The following is a 25867-nucleotide window of genomic DNA, read 5'->3' on the forward strand; positions in this document are numbered from 1 at the left end:
GTCAATGTTTTTGTAGAAGCAGCTTGCAGGCTGCGAAGTTTCTATTGTTTCTCCGTGCTGTCCTCTCCTGCTGCTCTGCTGTTGGCTTGCTCTTTTCCTAATTTCCCAAGATGTGCAGTTAGACTTTGCATTTGAGATCCGTGTTCCCCGTCAGCCTGGGCATCTGAGGCCGTGTGTGAGGCCATATGTGAGGATGTGTTCTCTCACGTGCTCCTCTTCCCCGCTGGTCTGGAGCCAACACTCAGCTTCACTGACAAGACCGAGGGCCATGGCTCTGTGGTGCAGTGTGTGCACTGGTGTGTGTTACGTAGGCATGAATTTGCGTGCGTGGTGAGTGCATGTGTTAAGTGCTGTGTCTGCATGGTGATGCATATATGCTTGTACGTGTGTATGTCTTGATGTGTAAATTTTGGTGTGTGTGTGGTGTTGCATGTTGTATAATAATGTCTTTGTGCTGTGTGGTATATTTGTATGTCTTTGTGCTGTTGTGTTTATTTGTGGGGGTGAATGTGTTTTTGTGTAATAAATGTGGGTTTTGTCTGTGTGCAGTTGGTATACTATGTGGTAATGTCTGTGGCATTGTGTGTGGTAGTAGGTGTGTGCGCATGCGGTGTGTGTCCTAGCCCGGCATTGGACTCCCTCCAGGATGAGGGGACCATGACCTGCTGGTGAGAGGCCTGGTGGGTGTGGGGGTGTGCCCACACACACTCGGTGCCTACACACACTCGGTAGGTGTGCCCCAGGGTGACCAGGGATTGCATTTCCCTAATCCAGGAGAAGGGCAAGACGCTGCTGCTGCACCAGTGGCCAACGGCGGACTTCCAGGTGGCGGGGACCCCAGAGGGCAGCTTCCTCCCAGGTGAGTGGCAGACTTAGACCCAGGGGAGCAGGGAGAGCAGGGGACAGGGCCCATCTGAACTTTGGGGCCTTTCAAGGGCAGCATCTCCTGTGAAGCCTCCCTGGTGTGGTCCTCACCACAGGATGCCCACTGCACGTTCCAGGATGGCATAAGCTGTGCTTGCATGTGGGAATTCTGTACCCAGGCCACATGTGTCTGGTCCATATCACTCTTCTGCCTCATGATGGCTGCTGCTGATTGGCTAAAGAGAATCGGTGGACTTTTCTATTCTGCTAAGAAGCACAGAAACGGAGTCTAGGGACATAACACATGCATACATGCGTGAACACAGTAAGAAATTACACACATGCTCAGGACATAGAGACATGCATGACCATGCTAAGGTCACACACTCAGCATACACACAGCATACATGACCACGCTAAGGCATTACACACACTCAGCACACATATACATGACCATGCTAAGGCATTACACACTCAGCAAGCACACATATATACATGACCACAGTAAGACATCACACACACTCAGGATGCACACAAACATGCATGACCACACACATCACACGGACACACCAGGAACATACCACACGTAGTGGACATGTTCAGACACCCAGAGCTGTGACTTGTCCCAGTGATGTGAGACTGAGAGTGAGCCTCAGCATGGTACGATGCTGCCCCACAAGGCTCTCCTGCTTGGAGCTGGTCACTCAGACTTGCCACGGCACTAGCCATGTGCCCCGAGGCCTGCCTCCCACGCCTGCACACGACTCTACCTCTGGAAGCCCTTGGTGCTGACAGGGCGCGCAGCACAGGCTGGTGGGAGACCAGGGCTGCTGCTTATGCACCAGAGAGCAAGCCGGGAGCAGCAAGCCATCCTCACGCTGCCCTTACCTGAGGCACTGATGTGGTGGGGGTCCTGGTGGGCCAGCATCTGGATGACAGCTGTGTGCTGGGACCCCTCTGAGTCCCGGCTCCTCCCTCCATCCCAGCCGCTGAGGATGACCTCTCGCTCCGTGTGGCCCTCTATGGCCTGCTCTTCCACTGCCATGCAGACCAGGATGACTGGGAGGGTGGCCTCAAGGTGCTGGACGAGGCTGTGCAGCTGCTGCCACGGACAGCCCACCGCCTGTGAGTGCCCAGCTGTGCCCACCCAGTGCTCTCTGTCTGCACGCCTCCAGGCTCCCTGCACTGCCCCAGCCAGCCAGCCCCTGCCCTGGGCGGGCCCTGCCTCCTTCTCCCTTCCCTAGGCTGGGCTCAGGGGCTGCCAGGTGGCCAAGGCTCTGTCTGAGCCTGGCACTGACTGCCCTGTCTCTCCTCCAGCCTGATTTTCAAGCACATGGTCATTGTCAAGGCCAAGCTCGGCCAGAACTTCATGATGGAAATGCAGAAATTCAAAGATGAAAGTGAAGACTACTTGGCACACATGTGGCACCGCTTGGCCCAGAACTCCAAGAGCATGCACAGCCAGCTCACCTGCTACCAGAATGCTGTCCAGGCGCTGCAGGTGGCCGGCTGGGCCAGGGAGGAAGGGGTGCTCTGTGGGGCCAAATAGGGGTCTTGGGAAGTCACCACAGTGGCCAACTGTGGTGATGCCATGGAGCTGGCGTAATGGATATTGGGCCCCAGTGCAGGAGGGAGATGGGATGGAGTGGTAGGCAGGCATTGGCTGGGCCAGGGTAGGTCCTCCTGTGTGGAAAGAGGCAAGGGGTGGCATAAGCCAGCACCTTCTCTGCTTGCTGGGATCCATGCTCAGTGCCCTCGCCATCACCCCACTTTCTTACCTGCTCAATTCTAGAAGCCTGAGAGTGAGTGGCAGAAGGTGGACTACATCGTGGAGTTCAGCGAGTGGCTTTACAGCAGACATTTCCCCGTGGAGGACGCTGTGCTCCACCTGCGCTGGGCCATTAACATGCTGCTGGCCATGAAGCCAACTGGGGATGTCCCCATGCGAGAGCCAGAGCCGGGGCTGGATGGTAAGCAGGGTCGGGCTGGACGGTGAGCAGAGGTGGGCTGCATGGTGAGCAGGGCCTGGCTGAATGGTGAGCAAGGCCAGGCTGGAGGGTGAACCAAGTTGCCCCAGCTGCCTCCTTCAAATCTTGGCCCTTGGTCCTAAGGCAACCCCTTCTATCTGTCCTTCCAGGAATCAGGCATCTCCTAGTCAGTGGCCAAGGGTTCCATGCTCAGGACTTCAGGGTCTGCTGCCTGTCAGGGCCCGTTCATGGCAGCCCTGGAGGCAGCCCAGTGTCCCAGGAACCTACAGGCTATAGCTGCTTTTAGGTTCCTGGGGGGACAGAGCCCCCTGGGGGCAGGGGTTCCTCTGGGGTAGGCCCATATCTGTGAACTGTAAGTCTAGTTGACTGGTGGGATCCCCGGGGTCTCAAAGAGGGGTTCAGGTCATGGTGGGGACTGTGTGCAGGAAGAGGAAGCTGGGCCCAGTGGAGGCTGCCAGGCAGACCTGAGGACTAGAGGGGGCAGGGCGTGAGCCCCAGGGGCCTTGATGGGGGAGTGGTTCCAACCCTGGGGGATCAGGGTGAGTCCCAGGGCGGTTGCCCAGACACGGTTGCATGCGGTCTCCTGGTGCCCTGGGCTGGGTTGGGAGTACACCCCATTCCCAGGACCCCAGCTCAGGGTCCTGCACTGAGGGGCAGGTCTGGGATGTGACATAAGCACCCCCTTTGCGTGCCAGGCCACCTGGAAGAGGACTTTCCTCAGGGCCATAATGGGAGGGCCTGGGGGTGGCTGGCGGGCCAGAGGCAGTGGGCAGGGCGTCACAGTCATAACCATGGCATGGGGCCCATTGGCAGGGCCATGCTCATCCACCCAGGTGGCCCCAGAAAACCCAGTGGTCGAGGACTTGGAGACGGCGTCCTTGGAAAAGCTGCGGCATGTGAGGCAGCTGGAGATGCTGGCCCGCACCCATATCCTGCTGGCCCTGATGGTGTCCCCCGGCTCTGCTGACCACAGGGATGCCTGCCTCATGGCCTATACCTTCCTCAGGCATGTCTGGCAGGTGAGCCCCAACTTCTGCTTCCCCAGCCAAGGTGTGGTCATTCTGATTGTTTGCTTTGGGAAATTGCTGTTGGTGCTGAGTGTCTACTGATGGGAAGGCAGCCAGCCAGAGACTATCCGTCTGCTAGTTCATTGCAGGGTCAGGAACTCCACCCTGGCCTCTCAGTGGATGGCAGGACCCCCACACTCGGGCTGTCATGGCCGCCGCCCCAGCCATGCTTCAACAGGGCACTGGAGCCCAGCACTCTGCTGTGGGTTGCTGGATCCCATGTGGTAGACACCCCCACAGTCATTTCACAAAAATCAGAATTTTCCAAATACTGTCAAAGATGACACAGATGAGACACAAACCCATATTTCATCCCCACTGAAGTGTTCACGCCGGCACTGCATCCCCAGAGGCAGGAAACTGGTGAGGACTCCTGCCTCCACCAGATGCCTGGTGGCTTCCAGTCCACCTCCCACCTCAGGAGGCAGCAGTCGACGGCTGGAGCTCCCATGTCCTGGTGTGGCCTCCAGGCTATGCATGTGTGTGGAGAGTGAGCTGGAACACAGGAGCTAAATAGATAAATAGATAAATAATTTAGAATTTAAAAAGTCGAACTAATGCAATCCCTCTGTGGATGGCTGCACTCACGCTGAAATCCTGGGAGCCACCAGGCCATACCTCCTCCTCCCTGAACCTCCAGGCCCACTGGACATTTCACACACACAGAGGCCACTGCACACACAGGACTCTGCACACACAGGACACTACACACAGATGACACTGCACACTGCACACAGGACACTGCAGACAGGACACTGTACACTGCACAGAAAACACTGCACACACACAGCACACTGCACAGATACAGGACACTGCACACACAGAGGACACTGTACACTGCACACACACAGGACACTGCAGACAGGACACTGTACACTGCACATACAGAGGATACTACACACACAGGACACTGCACACACACATAGGATACTGCAGACAGGACATTTACACTGCACATACAGAGGACACTGCACACATAGGACACTACACACACAGGACACTGCACACACACATAGGACACTGCAGACAGGACATTTACACTGCACATACAGAGGACACTGCACAGATACAGGACATTGCACACACAGAGGACACTACACACACAGGACACTGCACACTGCACACCGCACACAGGACACTGCAGACAGGACACCGCACACAGGACACTGCAGACAGGACACTGCACACACAGGACACTGCACACAGATGACACTGCACACTGCACACAGGACATTTATACTGCACACACACAACACACTGCACAGATACAGGACATTGCACACACACAGGACACTGCACACCGCACACAGGACACTGCAGACAGGACACCGCACACAGGACACTGCACACACAGGACACTACACACACAGGACACTGCACACTGCACACCGCACACAGGACTCTGTACACTGCACACACACAGGACACTGCACACTGCACACCGCACACAGGACTCTGTACACTGCACACACACAGGACACTGCACACACAGGACACTTCACACACAGGACACTGCAGACGGGACACTGTATACTGCACAGAGGACACTGCACACACACAGAGGACACCACACTGCACATACACACAGGGATTGTGGTTCTTACTGCTATTGCGTCAGTACTCGGGAGCACCTGCAGCCCAGGCAAGGTGGAGACCAGGTGCCTTTTTTCTTTCTTTTTGTAACAGCTGGGACTTGAACCAGCACATGTTGCTTTAGGTTTTTAAAGGTTTATTTTATTTTTATTGGAAAGTCAGATGTACAGAGAGGAGGAGAGACAGAGAGGAAGATCTTTCATCCACTGGTTCACTCCCCAAGTGGCTACAATGGCTGGAGCTGCACCAGTCTGAAGCCAGGAACCCAGAGCCTCTTCTGGCTATCCCATGTGGATGCAGAAGCCCAAGGTTCTGGGCCGTCCTCGACTGCTTTCCCAGGTCACAGGCAGGGAGCTGGATGGGAAGTGGGGCCGCCAGGATTAGAACCAGTTTCCATATGGGATTCCAGTGCATGCAAGACAAGGATTTAGCTACTAGGCTACCACATTGGACTGTGGCCAGGTGTTCTGGCCAGCAGAGCCAGTCACATGGACACGGAGAGGGTCTGGGGATGAAGCACCGACAGGAGACCAGTGATGGTGGAAGTCTCCCTGAAGTCTCCTTTTATTACTCCTTTTGTACTCTTTCCCCCCAAGCCCTTTAACCAAACAATAGGATGCCAGTGAGTCCCATTAGACCAGGTGCTTTTAGCTGCAAGCGCATTTCCTGTAGGTGCTCAGCTTAACGAGTGCTAATCAACGCCTTAGCCCACAACAACCAGGTGCCTTTAATGTGGCAAATTTGGGTTTCTTTTTCCCCAGGTTTCCCTGTCAACGGCAGGAAAACTCATCTCAGAAACCCGGGTGGTGGCCGTGACCAGCTCCCATGTGCTGCCGTCAAAGAAGGAGAAGGAAGAGGAGAAGGGCAGGAGTGGGAAGCAGGTGGGAGCCCGAGGGTCGTCTGTGTCAGCCAGCCTGGGTCCTGCAGCACCGGGGACGCTTGATGCTAGCACACAGGCTCACATCTGCTCTGGGGGTGGGTGAGCTCATGGCCTGCTGAGCATGAGCTGACCTTATGTGGTCCTGGGCCTAGAATCCCATGCAGTTGCATATGAGCCAATGTTTCACCCCGGGTGCTGACGTGGACTGAGGCTGGGCCACTGGGGAGGTGTTTTTATGTACACGCCGCACTCGCCTTGACAGCCCCAGGTCCCGGCTCCCAGCAGACAGCCGGAAGAGCTGCCTAGCAGCATTGAGGAGTGGGCCTCTTACTCATGTCCAGAGGAGCTGTTGGCGGTATTCAGACAGGACAAGAGCGACTTCACCATCAACTCCTTTACTATCCAGAAGCCAGTGAGTGGACAGGCTGGCCTTGTCCCCCTTGACCCCCTTGTCCCCCTTGACCCCCCTTGACCCCTTGACAGCTCCTGCAGGTTCTGAGCCCCAACCTGAAGGAGGTGGCATCAGCGGATGACTGATGAGGGTGGTGGGAGCAGCCGTGATGGGAGCTGGCTGCTTGCCTCTCCTGGGTGTGGTGACCCCTGGCTCCTACGCAGTCCCCTGCATACCAGGGACTGTCCTTGTCTTCCTTGGCACTCCCTGGGACCTTGTGCCTGGTCTGATGGCTGTGCCTGCTGCACCAGAGTCGCATGCCAGTGAAGGTGGCAGAATGCAGTTGGCATGCCCAGCAAAGTCACCAGCCCCTCTTTCTTCTCTCAGGGTTCCATACGTGCCCTCCCCCTGCTTGCTGTCCAGGCCCCTGTGGCCATCAGACACCTGCGTTCTCGTGAGCGTGGGGCTCAGTGCTCACTAACCTGGCCATTGGGCTTGGAGGGCCCTTGCCTGCAGTGCCAGTGGCCACATCGGAACTTCACTTCCTACCTTGCCTGCTGGCGTCTTGGGGGATGTGAGGATCTGCTCCACTGTAGTAAGCCAGAGAGAGGGGAGGGAGAGAGGAAGGGAGAGATACTCCTTCCCTGATTCACTTTCCACAATGGTACAAGAGCCAGCCTGGGCCAGAGCCAGGTGCCAGGAGCTCTGCTCAGCTCCCCGGTAGGTGTCAGGGATCAGGCGCTTGGACTGTCTGTGCCACAGTCCCAAGTATGTTAGCAGGTACTCGATGGGCAGCAGAACAGCTAGGATGTGATGCGGGGTGCCAGGGTCAGGATCTGAGGCAAGGTGCCTGTGTTGCAGGCAGCGTGTAACCCACTTCTCACCAGGTGGCCAGGGCAGTTTGCCAGCGAGGTAGAGGCTGGGCGCAGCTGCCTCTGGGGAGGGTTCTGGCTGCATTCGCCACATGGAAGCATCCCTTCTGTGACGTCTCTCACGGGCATTTGCATTTAGCATGAATTCCCAGATGTGCTGGGGTAAACTTGTTCTAGCATCTTCACAGCTGCAGGGATGCAAGGGTCACTTCTGCTTCTCTCCCTCCCTCCCTCCCTCTCTCTCCCTCTCTCCCTCCCTCCCTCCCTCTCTCTCTCTCCCTCCCATTCTCTCCCTCCTTCCCTCCCACTCTCCCTCCCTCCCATTCTCTCCCTCCTTCCCTCCCACTCTCTCCCTCTCTCCCTCTCTTTCCCTCTCTCTCCCTCCCTCCCATTCTCTCTCTCTCTTTCTCTCCCTCTCTCTCCTCACCTCACTCTCTCCCTCTCTACCTCCCACTCTTCCTCTCTCTTCCTCCTTCCCCCTCTCCCTCTCTCCTCTCTCTCTCTCCCTCCATCCCTCCTTTTCTCTATCCTTTCCTCTCTCCCTCTCTCTTTCTCCCTCTCTCCCTCTCTCTCTTTTCCTCTCTGCCTCCCTCCTTTCCCATCACTCCTTCCCTCCCTCCTCTACCTCCCTCTCAGCTTCATCAGTTTTCAGCTTTATTAATGTTATTGTATTCTAAGAACCCATGTTTTGCATGCCACCCAGAAGTCCTGCCCAGCCTGGATGCAGTGCCCCAGTTGCCCTTAGCTCCCAGGTGTGAAGGTGGGGCCTGGATGGCCTGACTCGCGTCTGCTGGGCACTTGGGTGCCCATCTGCCCTCTTGGCATGGCACCTGGGCTCACGTCTTGGGATCTTCACCATCTGCAGACCCAACTAGCAGTTGCTGCTGTGTCGTTCTCTGACTCTTAGAAGCCGAGTCTGAAGTGTCCATCAGCTGCCGTGATCCCTGCTGTCTACCCTAGCTCTGTGTGTTGGGCGCGGAAGTGGTTAGTGCTTTTTGCGAATGTGTGAGGCATGGGACTGGTCATGTGTGTTAGATGTGGGAGTGATCTCACCATGCGGACACAGCACCTGCTGTGTGTCCCTGTGACCACTGCTCACCATGGCACCTGCTGTGTGTCCACGTTGAATGCAGTGCTGACCACAATGCTGACATAGCACCTGCCACGTGTGTTCATGCAGACGTACAGTTTGTATTTCCTGGACCACCTGGTCAAGGCCCTTCGGGAGATGCATCTGCTTCAGCTCACCGTCCCTGTGCTGCAGCTGGCCGTGCTCATTGCCAATGCTGTGGTAGACAGCAAGAGTCTCGCAGACCTCTACCATCTGCGGTCAGTGCCCCTGACACCCCGGACAGGAGCCAGTGGACGGCAGTGTGGTGGGGGGTGTCGTCCATGAGTGTTAGCATGCACTCGTGCAGGATGAATTGAGCAGTCACAGGAGACCAAGTCAGTGCTTGGATCCTAAAGGCAAGCTGGAGGCAGCATGTCCTCAGCACCCTCCCCGACAGGACTGGAGAGGCGGTGGGGTTCACCAGGCACCTGCTGCATCCCAGCTTCCTCCTGCCTGGCGCTGGGAAGGACCAGGCAGTGCTCCACCCACAGAGCCCAGGAAGTTGTAACTGACAGAGAACCCCGGGGAACTGAATGGATTATTCTCCCTGAAGGGTGATCCGGCTCAGCTCCAGCTTTCCTGATTCTGTCTCCCCTGTCCTGGCTACGCCTTGATTCACCCTGTCTCCAACGCTATGGCCACATATCTGCTCTCTGTCCTTGCAGGCTTGCCCATGTCTGTTCTGCCCTGAGGCTGAAGGATGCAGCCGCCTTCCATGAGGAGATGGTGGGCCAGGCGTATATCGGTGATGCTGAGCAGGCCAGGTGTGTGGGAGCCATACAGCGGTCAGTCTAGATCAACAGACATTGCATCCAGGCCCTAATTCATGGTCCCAACCACCAAGAAGTCCCAGGCCCCTAGTTGGTCACCAAGGCTGGACAGCAGGGGATCCCTTAGCCCAGTGCCAGCGGGATACTGCCTTGGAGAGATCCAGAACTGGTGGGTACCAGCTGTTCAGCTAGCTGGCTGTAGGCCCCAGAGGCAGGCCACACCCCAGGTGTCCAGCTGTTCAGCTAGCTGGCTGTAGGCCCGAGGAACAGGTCCATACCCTAGGTGTCCAGTTACAGAAGAGGTTACAGGGACAAGCCCACATTCTCGGGCACAATGGGCTGTGGAGAGAAAGGCTGCAGGTAGAGCTCACAGGCAAAAGATAGGAACTGCTGCAAGGTCACAATGCACTTCTGCCACGTGCTGCACACATGTTGCTACATGATCGCATTGTAATGTGTGTGCTGTGTGTTGCATGCACATGTTACCGAATGATTGTTGTGACATGTATGTTCAGCACTGTGCATGTATTGCTGTATGCAGTGCTCATTTCTGCAGTGTGCACTGTCTGTGTCCTTCCTGCTCACTGCTGCGGTGTGCACTGTCTGTGTCCTTCCTGCTCACTCCTGCAGTGTGTACTGTTTAGCCCTTCATGTGTCTCTAGGTTTTGAGTAAGTGATGTGTTGTTCATGACAATTATGAAATGACTGAATTCCAGACAATGGCGAAGGTCACTCTGTCTCTATGGGATTTCATTCATTGACCTTTGGTGATTGAAAGCTTCAGTGCGTGTGGGTGCAGAGATACCCTCCCTCTGCTCTTTCATGCCCCAGACTGCACTCTCAGGACTCCTTCAGGCTGTGCCAGGAGCCTGGCACTCCACTCCCTCCTGGAGCAGGTACCCCAAAACTTGCCTCCCTGGTGCCCTACAACAGGTTGCTGGAGTTGGGATCACTACCAGTGGGGTCACCTTTGACAGGGAGAGGATGGTGTCTCAGGGAGCATCTTACCTGTCACCATGGGGCCCATGGGGTGGTGACTCCTGCTGGTGTCTTCAGCAGGATGTGTGGAGCTGTTGCCTATGTACCTGCCCCCCTCAGCAGCAGTCTTGGCTGCAGGTGGCAGCACCCTCAGTTTTAGGAACCAAAGCTTCTTTTCCCAGCTCCTAGCTGAGCACTGTGCACCAAAGAGGTCTCCAGGAATGAGTTTCGTAAGTGGAGTTGGGATGGCTGTGGTGCAATTCCTGCCCTCCTGCTCCCATTTGGTCCTGGGTTTCCTCTGAGGTCGTGTTCCATGGCTGGGCTATTGAGGCACATGGGGGCAGCTGCAGGAGTCCCTGACAGAAGGTATGGTGGGGCCAGATGAGGTGGTGGGGATGATGCTGGACCAAGGAGAGGGGTCACTGGGGGCAGTGTGCCAGCAGTGTGCCAGAGTGATCAAGCAGCTGATCACAGGCATCACCAGGGAAGGCTGGTGAACACACATGAGGACAGTGTGGGCAGTGCAGACATGAGAACAGGATGGACAGTGCACATACAGGGGACAGGGTGGACAGTGTATACACAGGGACGGGGTGGACACTGCACACACAGGGACAGCATGGACAGTGTACACAGGGGACAGGGTGGACAGAAATTGTGCCTAGCTCTGTGGCTCTTGGTGACCTTCCCTGACCCCCATGCTGATCTGTGCTTTAGCTGCAGGAAAGAAATTGCGCTAAAGAAAGAGAAGAACAAGGAGCCTGTTTTGGAGGAGAACATGCCCACCCTGCAAGAGCAGACAGCCCCCACCACCCCCACGGCCTCCACCACCGAGGCCAGGGTGCTTGTGGCTCAGGACAAGGTGACCCACGCTGTTTGTGAGGCGTAGATTGCTTCCCCTCAGCCTGGCTTTGGGAAGACACAGGGTGGAGCCCCTAGATGAACACCAAGACCACGGTGTACATGAGGTGGATTGGCAGCCCTGCTAGGGGTCAGGCTGGGGTACTGTGGAGACCTGGAGCAGGGAGCCAGAAGGGCATCTAGGTCCTAGCTCCCTCATCTCACATGGCTTACCTCTGTGTGTGCCTGTGAGGGGAATAACCGCCCCAATTGCTGTGCCCACCACCCAGGACACTGGGGTGGGGCAGCACCTGACAGACCCGACATGGGTAGCTGAGGACCACCTGTCCATACTGCCCAGGAGTCGCCTCTACCTAAAGGGAGGGGGACAGGGACAGTGGCAGGCAATGAGGCATTAGGGTTCTAGGGGACAGGCTGGGAGGCCACGGGATTCCTAGGAGGGCTGTGAGGCTGCATGTCTTATAGATCCTGAAGGTGCATGGCGAGCACAGGCGGGGCCTGGATGGGCTGTGCTTCCCCCAGCTGTGGATGATGAAGGCTGAAGTCCTGCTGGAGATGGCCCTGCTGCAGCCTGCACGGCTGCTCCTGTCCGAGGCTCACCTGGCTCTGCAGGTGCGGAGCCCCAGACCCTGGTGTCCCTGGCAACGCAAGCTGAGAGGCTTCTGTCAGGGAGCTGGGCCTTCTGGAAAGTGCTTTGATTCCTGGCAGCCCATTCCATGTGGCCTGGGTCCCCACTGCCACCCTGCCTGCTGTCCTGTCCCACTGCTCCCCCGGGCCCCGCACCTCTCACTTCTCTGATGGTGCATGTGGGGTGAGAATGCAGAGCCTGTTTAGCCCAGATGGCAAACTCACCAGGGGCTGCCAGGTCCATGGTCCATGTGACTGGTCAGGCTGTCCTTCCCCCTCCCAGTGTCCACTGGGGGCCTCAGAGGGTGTGAGATTAGCCTGGCCCCCAGGCATGGGAGGCCTGCTCTCTGCCAGCTCCTAGGCAGCTGTGAGTGCCAGTGTGTGCCGCCTTCCTGGCCTAGCCACCTGTGTCAACTCCGATACCAGGAGAACTGAGACACTACATCTGGAGACGTCTCTTGAGGGTGGCCTCACAGGCAAAGTTGCCAGAAGGTGGCTGGGCTCCACCACCAGTGTTCATGACAGACATGAAGCCAGCTGTGTCCCCTGTGGTTGACTTGCGCTCCTCGGTACGGAAAGGCTCTGCTGGCTGTGTCCAGGCACCAGCCCCACTGAAGCCACCTGACAGCCCTATGTCCACTCCCATGCACGTTCTATCCTTCCCAGTTCCCGCGTGTTCATGGTTCCCTGTCCCCTGTATGCACTGTCCACCCTGTCCCCTGTGTGCACTGTCCACCCTGTCCCCTGTGTGCACTGTCCACCTGTCCCCTGTGTATACACTGTCCACCCTGTCCCTGTGTGTGCAGTGTCCACCCTGTCCCCTGTGTGCAGTGTCCACCCTGTCCCCTGTGTGCAGTGTCCACCTTGTCCTGTGTGTGCACTGTCCACTCTACCCCCTGCATGCACATCCACTTCTCTCCATCCTCTAGGAGCTTGGCGACCCTTGTGCAGAAGCCACATGCCTGTTCCTCCTGGCACGCTTAGCCAGCATGGAGCAGAACCATGGGCAAGCCAGCAGGATGCTTGAGAGGGCTCAACAGCTGGGTGGTGATGAGGAGTTCTGGTACCAGTCCACCTTGGCCCTGGCAGACACTGTCCTGTCTTCGGCGGATGGCAGAAGAAAAACCCACATGAGAAACCCGTCGGGCATGGTGGGCACTGCTCTGCAGGGGCTGTGGGACTGCATCCTTTGGCCATTGTGTGCTATGGTGATGTTCTGATTGTGCCACCCTCAGGTTTGCCACCTGTTTGAAAAACTCATTGACACCATCAACACACTCAAGTCAGAGAGACCCAACCGGATGCCTCTCCTGGAGTTCATGACCATTGACCTGGAAGCCAGGTAGCTTAGCACTGGAGACGTCACAGTGTGCTCCTGCCACTGAGGGTGCTAGGTCGCATCCTCACCTGTGGCAGTCAAGAGAGCCACGGGCTGGCCACGCACCCACCCATGCAGCTCAGGGAGCCACGGGCTGGCCACGCACCCACCCCTGTGCAGCTCAGGGAGCCACGGGCTGGCCCCGCACCCACCCCCATGCAGCTCAGGGAGCCATGGGCTGGCCACACACCCATCCCATGCAGCTCAGGGAGCCATGGGCTGGCCATGCACCCACCCCTGTGCAGCTCAGGGAGCCACGGGCTGGCCACGCACCCACCCCTGTGCAGCTCAGGGAGCCACGGGCTGGCCCCGCACCCATCCCATGCAGCTCATGAAGCCACGGGCTGGCCACACCCATGCAGCTCAGGGATCACGGGCTGGCCACACACCTACCCTGTCAGCTCAGAGCCACATGATCAGACTGTACCCACTCTACATATAGAAGATTCCAGATGCTTCCTATGCTCCCTTCAGACTGCTTCTGAGAGAACTTCCATCCATGGGTCAGTCTTGTTGCTTGGGAAAGTGACTTTGGCCTTGGGAAGAGCTCAGAATGTTTGAGGGCTCTTGCCATGAGGGTCCACTAGAGGTACCTTCCATGCTCTGGCAACAGCAGTCACATTGCCAAGGTTTGGGCTCCTCTGTCCATGACCCAGTGGCTCTGTCTACGGCCTGGGTGGCTCTGTTCGTGGCCCAGGCAGCTCTGTCCACAGCTCAGCTCCCTTGTCCATGGCCTGGGCTCCTCTGTCCATGGTTCAGGTGGTTCTGTCCATGGCCTGGGCGGCTCTGTCCATGGCTCAGGAAGTTCTGTTCACAGCTTGGCTCCCCTGTCTACAGCCTGGACGGCTCTGTCCATGGCCCAGGTGGCTCTGTCCATGTCCTGGAAACACCCAGCCTGCATGTTGGCTCCACCTGCATCTATACCTCACACAGCTGCTCCTCCCCAGTGGGTGCTCAGGAGAGCACTTGTAGACCTGACTGTGGCAGCCAGGCTGGGCCAGGGTGTAGCTTTAGTCACTGCCTTCACTGCATGAGGTCATGGGGTGGGACTGGGGCGTGGAATGTCTGCTGCCTCCGCCCGGCATCCCTAGCAGGCCCTGAATGCCAGCCCTCTGGCAGGTGTGTAAGCCTCCAGATCCAGGATGTCCTGGAAGCAGTGGACAGGGAGCCTCCCGGGGTCTTGGTCCTGCTGAACGAGATGGAGCACCGCCTGCAGGACCTGGAGGAGCGCTTCCTCAGCTGCGGCTACAAGGAGAAGGGAGTGGAGATCAGGCTGGAGCGAGCACGCGTGAAGAGGTGTGACACACTGCAGGGCTACTCGGGGCCATGTGCACAGGGCTGAGGCGTCCTACTCCATCCTGGCACCTTTTCTAGAAACCCCTGTGAGAGTCACCAGGTCTGTCATGTCCAGTTAGACTCCAGGTGTTCCCAGTCCCCTGGGCCTCGTGAGCCATGCGGGGCAGTGATGTAGGTGACCTGTGCTTTGCCCCAAGGCTGTGTGCTGAGAGGGAGGAGGATGAGCAGCGGAAGACGGAGTACCACCTGGCCGCCTTCCACCTGGTGCAGAGGGCCGTGGCAGAGGAGGAGGAAATGTTCCACACTGTCCAGGGTCTACTGTCGCTGCAGGAGGTAAGTGTGCAGCCCTGAGCCTATGTACAGAGCTGTGCTCCCCTCACAGTACTCACACCTCACAGTGCTCCCCTCACAGTGCTCCCCTCACAGTGCTTACACCTCACAATGCTCACACCTCACAGTGCTCCCCTCACAGTGCTCCCCTCACAGTGTTCACACCTCACAGTGCTCACACCTCACAGTGCTCACACCTCACAGTGCTCCCCTCACAGTGCTCACACCTCACAGTGCTCCCCTCACAGTGCTCACACCTCACAGTGCTCCCCTCACAGTGCTCACACCTCACAGTGCTCACACCTCACAGTGCTCACACCTCACAGTGTTCACACCTCACAGTGCTCACACCTCACAGTGCTCCCCTCACAGTGCTCACACCTCACAGTGCTCACACCTCACAGTGCTCCCCTCACAGTGTTCACACCTCACAGTGCTCACACCTCACAGTGCTCACACCTCACAGTGCTCCCCTCACAGTGCTCCCCTCACAGTGTTCACACCTCACAGTGCTCCCCTTACAGCGCTCACACCTCACAGTGCTCCCCTCACAGTGCTCCCCTCACAGTGCTCACACCTCACAGTGCTCCCCTCACAGTGCTCACACCTCACAGTGCTCCCCTCACAGTGCTCCCCTCACAGTGCTCACACCTCACAGTGCTCCCCTCACAGTGCTCACACCTCACAGTGCTCACACCTCACAGTGCTCCCCTCACAGTGCTCACTCCTCACAGTGCTCCCCTCACAGTGCTCACACCTCACAGTGCTCACACCTCACAGTGCTCCCCTCACAGTGCTCCCCTCACAGTGCTCCCCTCACAGTGCTCACACCTCACAGTGCTCCCCTCACAGTGCTCCCCTCACAGTGCTCACACCTCACAGTGCTCACACCTCACAGTGCTCCCCTCTCACAGTGCTTACACCTCACAGTGCTCTCCTCACAATGCTCACACCTCACAGTGCTCCCCTCACAGTGCTCACACCTCACAGTGTTCACACCTCACAATGCTCCCCTCACAGTGCTCCCCTCACAGTGCTCCCCTCACAGTGCTCCCCTCACAGTGTTCACACCTCACAGTGCTCACACCTCACAGTGCTCACATCTGCCCCATCATATGTCACAGAACCATGTTTTGTTTCCAGTCCTGTTGTGGCCATGGAACGGCTCTGCTCACATTGCTCTCTCTATTGGTCGCCTGAAGTTGGACCCTGCTCTGGACAGGGACCTTGTTGCTGCTGGGCAGTGACCCTACCATCAGCAGGCACTACTGCAGGGGAGGCTCAGGGCAGGCCCAGCAGAAGAGCTATGCCAAGAAGATACCCAGGAGACCTCAGGATGGGACCCCATAAGGACCAGAGCTGTCTGTCAGTCGGAGGCCACTCCCTCAAAAGGACTGTGCGGCAGGGGTGGGGGCTGGGGGAGCTCAGTGGGCAGAGCCCTCATTGAGGGCCACTGCCTGGGGACCTAGGGAGTCCCAGTCCCCCTTCCACAGCAGGCTGTAGGAAGCCTTTGAAACATCAGGGACTGGGATAGCTCCAAATTTGACCAAAATAAGCATGAGAAGCTCAGAGAACTTGAGCATAGGCCCCATGGAGAGGGTGAGGCACGCTGGGCTCAGGCGCCAGAGTGAGGATTGGCAAGGCGAAGGTCGTGGCCAGATCCTGTGGCCTGTGCATGAGGTGACAGCGCATGGGAGCCTGGAGCGACCACAGACATGGCAGAAGAGAAAGAGCCACTGGGTCAGTTACAGAAGGAGGGAAGATGGCGCAGTTGCCATGAGGAGTGGAGAAATGGGACAGAAGGCTTGTGCTTCAGGGTGGGACTCACCGGAGCTCTGCCGTGTGAACCTGTCGGGGGCAGCGCAGGGTGCATGGTCTCTGTGGTAGGACCCCTCCTGGAGGGCATGTTAGGGTCCGAGCCAACAGTCACACACTCAGCTGATGCTGTATTCCTAGAAATTGTGTTGTGAGGAGGAAAAATGTGTTGGCAGAAGCTTGAATGCTTGGACCAGGGAGGGAGTGAGAGGGAGGCGCAGAGGCTCCCTGGGGCCTGCACAGCCTTCCGGGACAGCCAGGGGTAGTGGAGTCGAGGCAGAGCAGGCCAGACCCACAATGACGGGACCGTGTGGGCAGCCTGACCTGCTACCCTGGGGAGCTGGAGAGCCAGCCATCCTGGGTGTGGACATTACTGAACCTCTGGTCGGACGATCAGAGAGCTGGCCCTGGCAGGGGACCCTGACCTCCAGCCGGGCCCCATGGGGTCAAACCAATATACCCACCCAGGTGGGAGACCTGAGCTGGGCTTGTTGGTATCAACCACCACCTTCAGGCACACACAAAAGCTGTGGCTGGGCTGCCTGCCTGGCAGTGCTTGACCAGTGCCCAGCAGTGAATGTCTGGCCAGGGTTTGGACCACATTAGGCTGGGCCATGACACTACCAGCATGTGAGAAACTAGGTCTGGGAGCAGATTCTCTGAGGGATTGTGGGCTCACCCCTGCGGGGCTGTCACACCAACTGATTTGCTCACGAGCTGAGGTGGTGACAGGCTGAGCTAGGCATGACCATGGAACTCTCCAGCACTCACGAGAACTGGGTTGGGAACAGTCCAGGCTGGTCCAGGCTGCAGCACCTTCAGTCACATCCAAGAATCTGGGGTTGGGAGTGGGCTTAGTAAGGACATTTTGGGCACCACTCTGATACACTGCAGCTCCCATCAGTGAGCATGAGAGCCAGTATTGAGGGCAGGCCTGGCTGGAAGGCGGTGGCACCTGTAAACATGAGTGTAGGTTGGGTAGTGGGGTCAGTCAGACCGAACTAGGCTCCACTACCCATTGATGTGTGTGAGAGTCAAATGGGATGCAGGGTGGACTGGACCAGTTTGCTGGACATACCGGCATGCGTAGGAACTCGGACTAGCCAGGCCTGGTGGGGTTATTGGTCTTATTCCTGCTGGTGTGTATAATGGCTGAGTGTGTGGTGGGCAGGTTTAGGCTGGGCTGCAGCACCCACTGGTTTGTGTATGAGGTGGGGCTGAGGACAGAACTGTAATCACCAGTGAGTGTAGGAGGGTGTGGATGATGGACTGAGTTGGACCTCGGGACGAGGAGGCTGTGATAGTGGGCGAGCATGCCAGGCCGAGCCCGTACCTGTCAGTTGCAGAATGTCAACACACCACTGATGAGGAGGCTGGCAAGCCTCAAGCTCCGCCTGGTGGAGGTGTCACTGGACATGCTGCAGCTCACCTGGGAGAAGGCACTGGAAAGGCAGCTGGAGCAGGGCTCACTGGACAAGCTCCTGGCCGACTACCTGCACTGTGACGGCGACTATACCTGCATCGACCTGGTGAGGCAGCCCGGCCAGCCCTGGGGCCTTGGTGGCCATCAGTCTCTGAGGACCCTGTGGTAACCTGTCCAGCCACGCCAGAGAGCTCCCTCAGGAACGGTGAATTGTGTTGGGAAGAACAGGTTGAGCGTGTGATTGGTTTAGAAGCAAACAACCATCCATGTCACACCTTAGGGTTCACTAAGTGCGAGTGAAGTTAGCATAAATGAGCAGATGTGTCCCCACACTGAGCTGGCTTGTCAGTGGGCTCCAGGTGCAAGCTCACAGAGTGGGCGCTGCCCGTGGCTTGTCCACACTACAGTCCCACACGTGGGGCCACGGAACGGGCACTGCCCATGTCCTGTCCACACCCAGTCTTACACGAGGGGCCTAGGAGCAGGCACTGCCCGTGGGCTGTCCACACCCAGTCCCACACGTGGGGCCTAGGAGCAGGCACTGCCTGTGGGCTGTCCACACCCAGTCCCACACGTGGGGCCATGGGGCAGGCATGTGTGCAGCGCAGAGGCCCCTGCTCCCTCGCAGTTTTGGTAGGGAATGGATGCTATCACCGGGTGCGGTCATAACCTGTGTCCCGACAGCAATGGATCCTGCTGAAGCGGACCCTGGCACACACAGCACTGGTACAGCTAGAGAGTGCACTGCCGCTGTGCGTGGGCTGCGGGGACATCCGCTCACAGCTCCTGGGCCTGGCCGGGAGGGCCCTGCACCTGCTGGCTGTGCAGGCAGACCCCATGCATCCCACCTGCTACTGGGAGGAGGCCTTGCAGGTGGGTGTTCTGTTTTCCAGACTCTCCCGTTAGCAGGCCCTGCCCAGCCCCCAGCATAAGGCATGAAACAAGAGGGGGACCCCAAAGGCAGTGGGCCCACAGGGGCTCGCTGGGGCCACAGCTGCGAGTACCACCAGGGCTGTCGACATGGGGCTGGGAGCAGACCATGCAGGGACTCCTCGGGTGCCACATGCTGCCCATGTGGGACCCGCCCATGGCCCCTGGACTCTGTGTGTACTACACAGGTCAGTGCTAAACTGAGCAGCCCGCGCTCTCTGGCGCCAGAAGTGATGGGCGAAGTGACTGGAGACTCAAACAGGGACCTGCCAGCTTTCCGAACCGGTGCTGAGGAGCCCAGCCGGAGAGGCGAGACACTGAAGGTACGGCTCTCCCGCACAGCCCTGGGGCCCCCACCCAGCCCCGGTCTGACCACAGCCCACTGCCCACAGCGGAGGCTGGCGCTGGCCCAGCGGCTCCGGGCCCAAGCATCTGAGCTACTGCTGCAGTGTCTGCAGGCTGCCCTGGGCAGTGGCCTCCTGGATGTGGCAGCCACGGCCGGCCTGGAGATGGTGGAGTGTGTCGGCACACTGGACCCTGTGTCCGCCTGCCAGTTCCTGGCGCTGTCTCAGGTACGACCCACCTGGCAGACATGGCTCCACTAGGGGTCATCTTGCCCCAGTCCCTGCTGGTCTCATCCCACATCAGCCTGCTGGCGCATGCAGGCTCAGCAAGGGGAAGGCTGGGCAGGCAGCTGGCCGGCCAGGGGTGGGTCCAGCCACTCTCGCTTCCTGGGGTCGCTTCCAGAGCTGCTCCGCCTCAGAGACCATGCGGGACATCCTGCTGACAGCTGTGGCCAGCACCAGCAGCTCCCAGCTGGCAGCCCTGCTTCAACTGCACCACCAGCTGAGACAGGCTGACGGGGCCTCTGCCAACCTGCTGGCCAGTGTGGAGCAGAGGCTGGCAGCTGTCGCCAAGGTACACAGGGGCGCCATGGACTCCAGCCTTGCCCTGTCCTGCTGCTGGGGCTCCCCAGGCGCTTGGCCAGCAAAGCCATGAGGTTGCTGCGGGCAGTGGCTTCTGTCTCTTCCTTCTATGTGGGAATTCCTGTGGCCGCAGGTGCACCGGTCACACGGGGGAGCAGCACCGCACGTGGCCCGAGCCGCAGTGGGCAGAATGCAGCTGCAGCCAAACCTCACTCCCCAGGGCCTCCCTGGGGGATCGGACCTGGGATCCTTTCATCCACTTGGGCTTGGGCAGGGCTGCTCCTGAGGGGTCGAGGGGCTGTGCTTTGTAGGACCCTGGCAAACATCCTTGCCTCTCCTTCCCCTCTCCATGGCGGCCACATAAGTCCTTGTTGGCAACAAAAGGCACACAAACGGGCCCAGTAACCCTCTGTGCCCCAGCCCTGTGTCCAGGTCAGGCATGCACAGGGTGTGTGTGCATGTGAGCCGGGATTGTGCAATGTATGTGTGTGTATGTGGGTCAGAGCGTGTGCTGTGGAGACTCGGGACACCGTGCAGACAGCCAGGTTGGCACTGAGGTTTTGTGCGGTGCCCTGGATGCCCCTTGTGGCGACCCTACCGCCCCCCATAGGCCTGGCAGAACCTCTGTGTCACTGAGCAGCATTTCGGCCTCTTGAGCGAGATCCCATCCACCTTCCGGCTGCTGTTCTTGCATCTCTCCCGGGATAGGTGAGAGGCGGCAGGCAGCCAGCGGCAGCCAAGGGCGGCCTGGGACACCCTCACCTGCCCCACCATACACCTGGGGTTGTCCTCGCTCCTGTTGAAAGGGGCTGGGCCAGTCCCACGGGGACCTCCTGGCACCTGCCTCCCGGAAGGCGGCCAGGACCCGAGGAGCAGAGGTTGGACGCTGCCCTGTCAGCAACAGGCCCCTGGCAGCAACCGCAGAGCCTGCCCTCCACCAAGCAGCGCAGCCTGGGCGCCCTGGCGCCGGCGCAATCTGGCCCTCGCCCACAGGTCGCGTCTTTACGGGGCTGTCTACGAGAGGCCCAAGGCCCTTCCCGCTGCCAAGGGGAAAGCTGCACAAGTGGGCGGTGAGCGGCCAAGACCCTGTGGTGTGTGGGCTGTCCTCTGGTGGGGACACAGCTACTCTCTGCCTCTGGGGTGGGGGAGCCACGTGGGTGAGGCATCCCACCTCCCCAACGCAGCACAGCTCACTCCTAGGTAGTGCTCCGGCCCTTGCTGGTGCACCCCCAAAGCTGCGCCCCTCAGCCGCCCCCCAGCCACGCTCGGCCCTGTCCCCCCCACAGCCTTGCCCCCCTCAACCACACACCCCCAGCTGTGCTCAGCCCTGCACTCCTCAGGCCACTGCAAGGTGATGAGGGTGGCCGTGAGCCCCGCCACCCTCTCCGAGCTCCTGGCCAGAGCCCGGCACTTCCATGAACAGAGCCAGGCGCTCAGTGTAGATTCGGCCCTGAGAGCCCACCTGGTGAGCCCAGCAACGGACTGGCGGACTGGCGGAGGGCTTTGCGGGCCTGGGCTCAGCCCCTGCCTGCGGGGCCGGGGCTGCCTGATCCTGTTCACCGCAGGACCCCGTGCACACTGAAGACAGCCGGTGCACTGCGGCGCAGCTGGACACAGTGCTGAGGCCCATGGAGGAGTACCTGAGGCCCCTGCTGCCCCTGCTCAGCAGCCTCGAGCTCAGGTGCAGGGCTGTGGGAGCAGCAGTGGGCTGGGGCGGGACCGGGGTCTGTGTGCTGGGCGCTGCTCACCAGGCTGGCTCCTTCCAGGCTCCAGCCACCTGTGGCGGTGCCGGACTCAGGGAGGCTGAAAGGCAAGGACAGGGACAGGAAGATGTCGACGCTGCAGAGTGAGTGGCCGGGTAGGACTCCAAGCAGGGGGCAGCCCCTTGTGGTTGTCATAGCGTGGGCTGGCTCTGGGCAGGTGCCTGCGTGGGGGCTCTGGGCGCAGTGGGTGCAGTGCCCCCTCTGGCCCCAGCTCAGCCCGAGGCCGCGGAGCACCTGGTCCTGCTGGTGGACAGGCCGCTGCTGCAGCTGCCCCTGGAAGGCCTGCCAGCCCTGCGGGACGCAGCTGTGACCTCCGTGTCGCGGGACCTCTCACTGCACGTGCTGAGCAACCGCCTCCGCCTGGACGAGGCAGGTAAGAGCAGCCCTCCGTGCAGCGTCCCTGCATCTGGAAATCAGAGAGAGGAAGAGAGAATGTCCCATCCTCTGGATCACCCCAGATAGTCCCAATGGCTGTGGCTGGGCCAGGCTGAGGCTGGAAGGCAGGCGCTTCCTCTGAGTGTCCATGGGCACAGGGGCTGAGCACTTGGGCCAGCCTCTGTTGCTTTCCCAGGTGCAGGGCAGGGCCTGGGTGGGGATTGGCACTAGAACCCCAGTGTCTGCTTCTAAGTGGTGCAGGTTGGATGCTGTAGCACGTTCCTGAGGGCGTGAGTGTGCCCAGGCACTGCTGGGTGATGCCAACTCCACAGTTCACTCTGTAGAGGACAGTGAGAAGCAGGAGGAAGCTGGGGGGCCTAGCTGAGGGGGGCCTAGCTGGGGGGCCTAGCTGAGGACCTGTGATCAGGAGAGAACAGGCCCACCAACCACGAGGTGCCCCAAGGGCAGGCAGCCTTTGCCTTCCCCTAGCCCAGTTCTCGGGACAAGGGAAGGTGCTGGTCCACGAGGGGTTCCTTCTGGAGGCTTCTCTGGCCCCATGGACCCACCAGGAAGGGACCAGAGGGCCACTGGAGCAAGTCAGAGGAGCAGCTCAGGACAAAGGGAGAAACTTGGAGTCGAGAACTACAGGCGCAGGTGGTGGCCGTGCCAGGCCCCGGCCTTGGCAATCCAGGCCCTGAGACCTCCCATCTGCTGAAGGCAGAATTGGGAAGCCACCAGAAGCAGTAGCAGCAGTGGGGACAGGACACCAAGGCTGCTTTGAAGGCAGCGTGCTCTGAGCATGGCCGGCAGGTGGGCAGCCCTAGGGGCTGAGCCCTCAGGGTTCTGGCAGCTGCCCCTGCCAACTTTTCAGTGGAGATGTGTCGCATGAAACCATGTACCGCTGTGATAACAAGCTCTTTTCTTTGTCTCCAGTGGAAGCAGGCGTGAAGAGAGAAGGCAAGAGCAAAGATTTCAGAAAGAAAACCTCCTCTAAGAAGGGCACAAAGGTGGGTGTCCTGTGCTGCGGGCCCAGACTGGCTGGGCACGGACCTGCAGTGGCCCTGTCTGCTGTTACAGGCCAGTGTACACCGGGTCCTGCCCCCAGAATGCATCGCGGTCGACTCGGACACCTTCCAGTGTATCCTTTGTTGGGCCTGGGCATGGGGGCACCTCCAGCTTGAGTGCCCAGCTTTCCTTGACCAGGCCTCAGACGTGGTGGATCCCTACGAGGAAGCCCAGGGCGTAGGTGGGCATTCTGCACAAGGGGCTGGGGACTACGGGCAGGACGGGAGGAGGTGTGGGCAGCAGCCCCCTCCCACCCCCACACGCCTTTCTGCTCTTGGTTTCCCCAGAAGCCCTAAGCCCTGTATCCGTGACCCGGGAAATCCTGGAGAGGTTCCAAGACTCACTGACAGCCAAGTGGACAGGACACCTGGGCAGGAAGCAATTCCCCAGGTGCAGCCCCCAGGGGCTGTCCCCGCCCCTCGGCTGGCACAGCCCTAGGCAGCCTGGGGGCTGGTAGCAGCACAGGTCCAGCGGTGGCAGAGGCATGGCTGCTCCACACAGGGCCCTCCCAGGTGGGGGAGGTGGGGCTGCTGGCATGGCCTACTCGTCCAGTCCATCCCTGCTGCTGCCCCCTAGTGAGGCCCTGGCCATGGGTCCAGGGACCGGTCACTTCTGCCTGAAGCCTCAGCCACCAGTCTGAGCCGTGCCCTCTCCACAGCCAGGCTGAGTGGGAGCAGGTGCTGGGCAGCTGCGGAGGCTTCCTGTTCTATGGGATGGAGTGCTTCCTGTCACACCTGTCTGTAGAGAGGCTGGTGGCCATGAACCTGCAGGGTGAGGGCCTGCGTGCAGGGGAGAGGGCGCTCCCCCCCAGGGCTGGGGTGCAGGGGGGAGGGCGCTCCCCCCCAGGGCTGGGGTGCAGGGGGGAGGGTGGATCCCTGCTGCCTCAGGGCTGGGGTGCAGGGGAGAGGGTATCCCCCCCAGGGCTGGGGCACAGGGGAGAGGGCGCTCCCCCCCAGGGCTGGGGTGCAGGGGGGAGGGCGCCCCCTGCCGCCTCAGGGCTGGGCTGCAGGGGCAGGGGGCACACTGAGGCTAGGCAGAGCCCTGACAAGGCTCAGAGAGTAGCCTTGGCAGGGCTGCAGGCATGGGGGTGGGCAGAGCTAGCCCCCTGGATGGCAATGCTTCACCTCCTGGGGACAAGGGGGGCACTTTCCCTCTGCCCAGCCCACCACAGCCAGCGCACTCCTGCACCTGCTGCTGGCAGAGCCAAGCCTCCAGCTGTGGACAGGTGAGCATGCCCAGCACTAGGCACCTGCGTGTGCTGACCTGGCCCTTGTGCCTACAGGGTGCCAGGTAATGGTCTTGCTGGACCTGACCCAGTCCTCAGACAGCCTGCGGCGCCACACGGAGGCCTCGGAGAACAAGAGGTGCCTGTGACGGGCAGTGCCCTTCCCTACTGCGCTGGGCCTGGGAGAGGGTCCCTGCTGCGGGGGGGCCCATGGCGCCAGCTGCCACTTCCTGCCAAGGGAGAGGTGCCCACGGGCGCCCCGGCTGTGGGTGCTGAGCAGGGTGCCCCTGGGCTGGGCTTGGGAGAGGGTCCCTGCTGCTGGGGGCCCACGGCGCCAGCTGCCACTTCCTGCCAAGGGAGAGGTGCCCATGGGCACCCCGGCTGTGGGTGCTGAGCAGGCTGCCCCTGGGCTGGGTTGTGCCAGGCCCCGGCGCAGCCCACGAATCTGGGCTCTCCGCAGCGCGGCACAGCTGTCCCTGGAGGAGCCCGTGGAAACGGCCATCCTCCTGAGCCTGGTGGGCGTCAAGAGCATCCTGGCCAACCAGTGGCCGACCTCGCTGCAGGACAACGCGCTGCGGGCCAGGGCTCTGTGGGAAGGTGTGTGCCCGGCCCACCGCAACCACGGGCCTGCCCTTCTGGCCCCGCCCCGCCCACCCTCCTGGCCCCGCCCCCGCCAACTCCGGCCCCGCCCTGCCCGGTCCTGCAGTCGCTCCACCCCAACCATGGCCCCGCCCCACCCACCCCGCCCCTTGGTGCTGGCCCCGCCCCACCAGCCCTGGCTCCGTCCCTGGCCCCGCCCCTTGGTGCTGGCCCCGCCCACCAGCCCTGGCCCCGCCCCCTCTCCCAGGCCTGCTGGCCGGCAAGCCGCTGGGGAAGACGGTGCGTCTGCTGCAGGAGGCGGCCAGCAGCCCGAGGCCGAGCCCAGGTGAGCGGCAGGCGAGGGCCGCGGGCGTCTGCGGGGGTCTCGCCGACCCCGCGGGGGCGGGGCCACGTCACAGCTGCCGCCCTCCCCGCAGACGAAGCCCCCCGCACCTCCCGGGACAGGCTGATGTTCCTCTGGCCGCAGCAGCCCGGCGCTGTGCTGCTCCCCACCGCCCTCAACCTGGTCCTGTACGGGCTGCCGCACCAGGTCATCTGGTGACGGCCCCGCCCCGCCCTGGCCCCGCCCCGCCCTGGCCACGCCCCCAGCCCGGCTGCCGACCCCAGCCCAGCTGCCGACCCCAGCCCGGCTGCCGACCCCAGGCCTCTCTCCTGAGGAGCTGTGGGGGAGACGGGAGCTGTGACAGACCAACCCTCCCCCTGCCTCTCCCTCTACCCCTACTCCCCCCTCCCCTAGCCC

The 25867-nt window shown here is 60.2% G+C and overlaps 1 protein-coding gene across 1 annotated transcript in view; it reads left to right on the top strand.

The window, feature by feature from the left end:
* Window positions 1–25669, top strand: part of CFAP46 (cilia and flagella associated protein 46) — a 46050-nt gene extending 20381 nt beyond the window's left edge. Inside the window, exons 25-59 of the mRNA XM_040992475.1 lie at window positions 775–859; window positions 1851–1989; window positions 2182–2365; window positions 2657–2834; window positions 3666–3871; window positions 6274–6393; window positions 6655–6804; window positions 8836–8984; window positions 9432–9530; window positions 11232–11376; window positions 11841–11987; window positions 12932–13162; window positions 13238–13344; window positions 14500–14676; window positions 14874–15015; window positions 18126–18350; window positions 18929–19117; window positions 19363–19497; window positions 19567–19746; window positions 19922–20092; window positions 20711–20808; window positions 21094–21170; window positions 21441–21565; window positions 21666–21781; window positions 21867–21946; window positions 22075–22236; window positions 23172–23245; window positions 23316–23376; window positions 23449–23484; window positions 23591–23693; window positions 23962–24074; window positions 24586–24667; window positions 24989–25125; window positions 25376–25453; window positions 25545–25669. Of these exons, the coding sequence (XP_040848409.1) occupies window positions 775–859; window positions 1851–1989; window positions 2182–2365; window positions 2657–2834; window positions 3666–3871; window positions 6274–6393; window positions 6655–6804; window positions 8836–8984; window positions 9432–9530; window positions 11232–11376; window positions 11841–11987; window positions 12932–13162; window positions 13238–13344; window positions 14500–14676; window positions 14874–15015; window positions 18126–18350; window positions 18929–19117; window positions 19363–19497; window positions 19567–19746; window positions 19922–20092; window positions 20711–20808; window positions 21094–21170; window positions 21441–21565; window positions 21666–21781; window positions 21867–21946; window positions 22075–22236; window positions 23172–23245; window positions 23316–23376; window positions 23449–23484; window positions 23591–23693; window positions 23962–24074; window positions 24586–24667; window positions 24989–25125; window positions 25376–25453; window positions 25545–25669 (4626 nt within the window). The remainder of the gene's footprint in view (window positions 1–774; window positions 860–1850; window positions 1990–2181; window positions 2366–2656; window positions 2835–3665; window positions 3872–6273; window positions 6394–6654; window positions 6805–8835; window positions 8985–9431; window positions 9531–11231; window positions 11377–11840; window positions 11988–12931; window positions 13163–13237; window positions 13345–14499; window positions 14677–14873; window positions 15016–18125; window positions 18351–18928; window positions 19118–19362; window positions 19498–19566; window positions 19747–19921; window positions 20093–20710; window positions 20809–21093; window positions 21171–21440; window positions 21566–21665; window positions 21782–21866; window positions 21947–22074; window positions 22237–23171; window positions 23246–23315; window positions 23377–23448; window positions 23485–23590; window positions 23694–23961; window positions 24075–24585; window positions 24668–24988; window positions 25126–25375; window positions 25454–25544) is intronic.
* The last annotated feature ends 198 nt before the right edge of the window (window positions 25670–25867 follow it).

This window comes from Ochotona curzoniae, unplaced genomic scaffold, assembly GCF_017591425.1.
Source record: "Ochotona curzoniae isolate NIBS_2020 unplaced genomic scaffold, NIBS_Ocur_1.0 contig_66, whole genome shotgun sequence".
NCBI classification, from domain to species: domain Eukaryota; kingdom Metazoa; phylum Chordata; class Mammalia; order Lagomorpha; family Ochotonidae; genus Ochotona; species Ochotona curzoniae.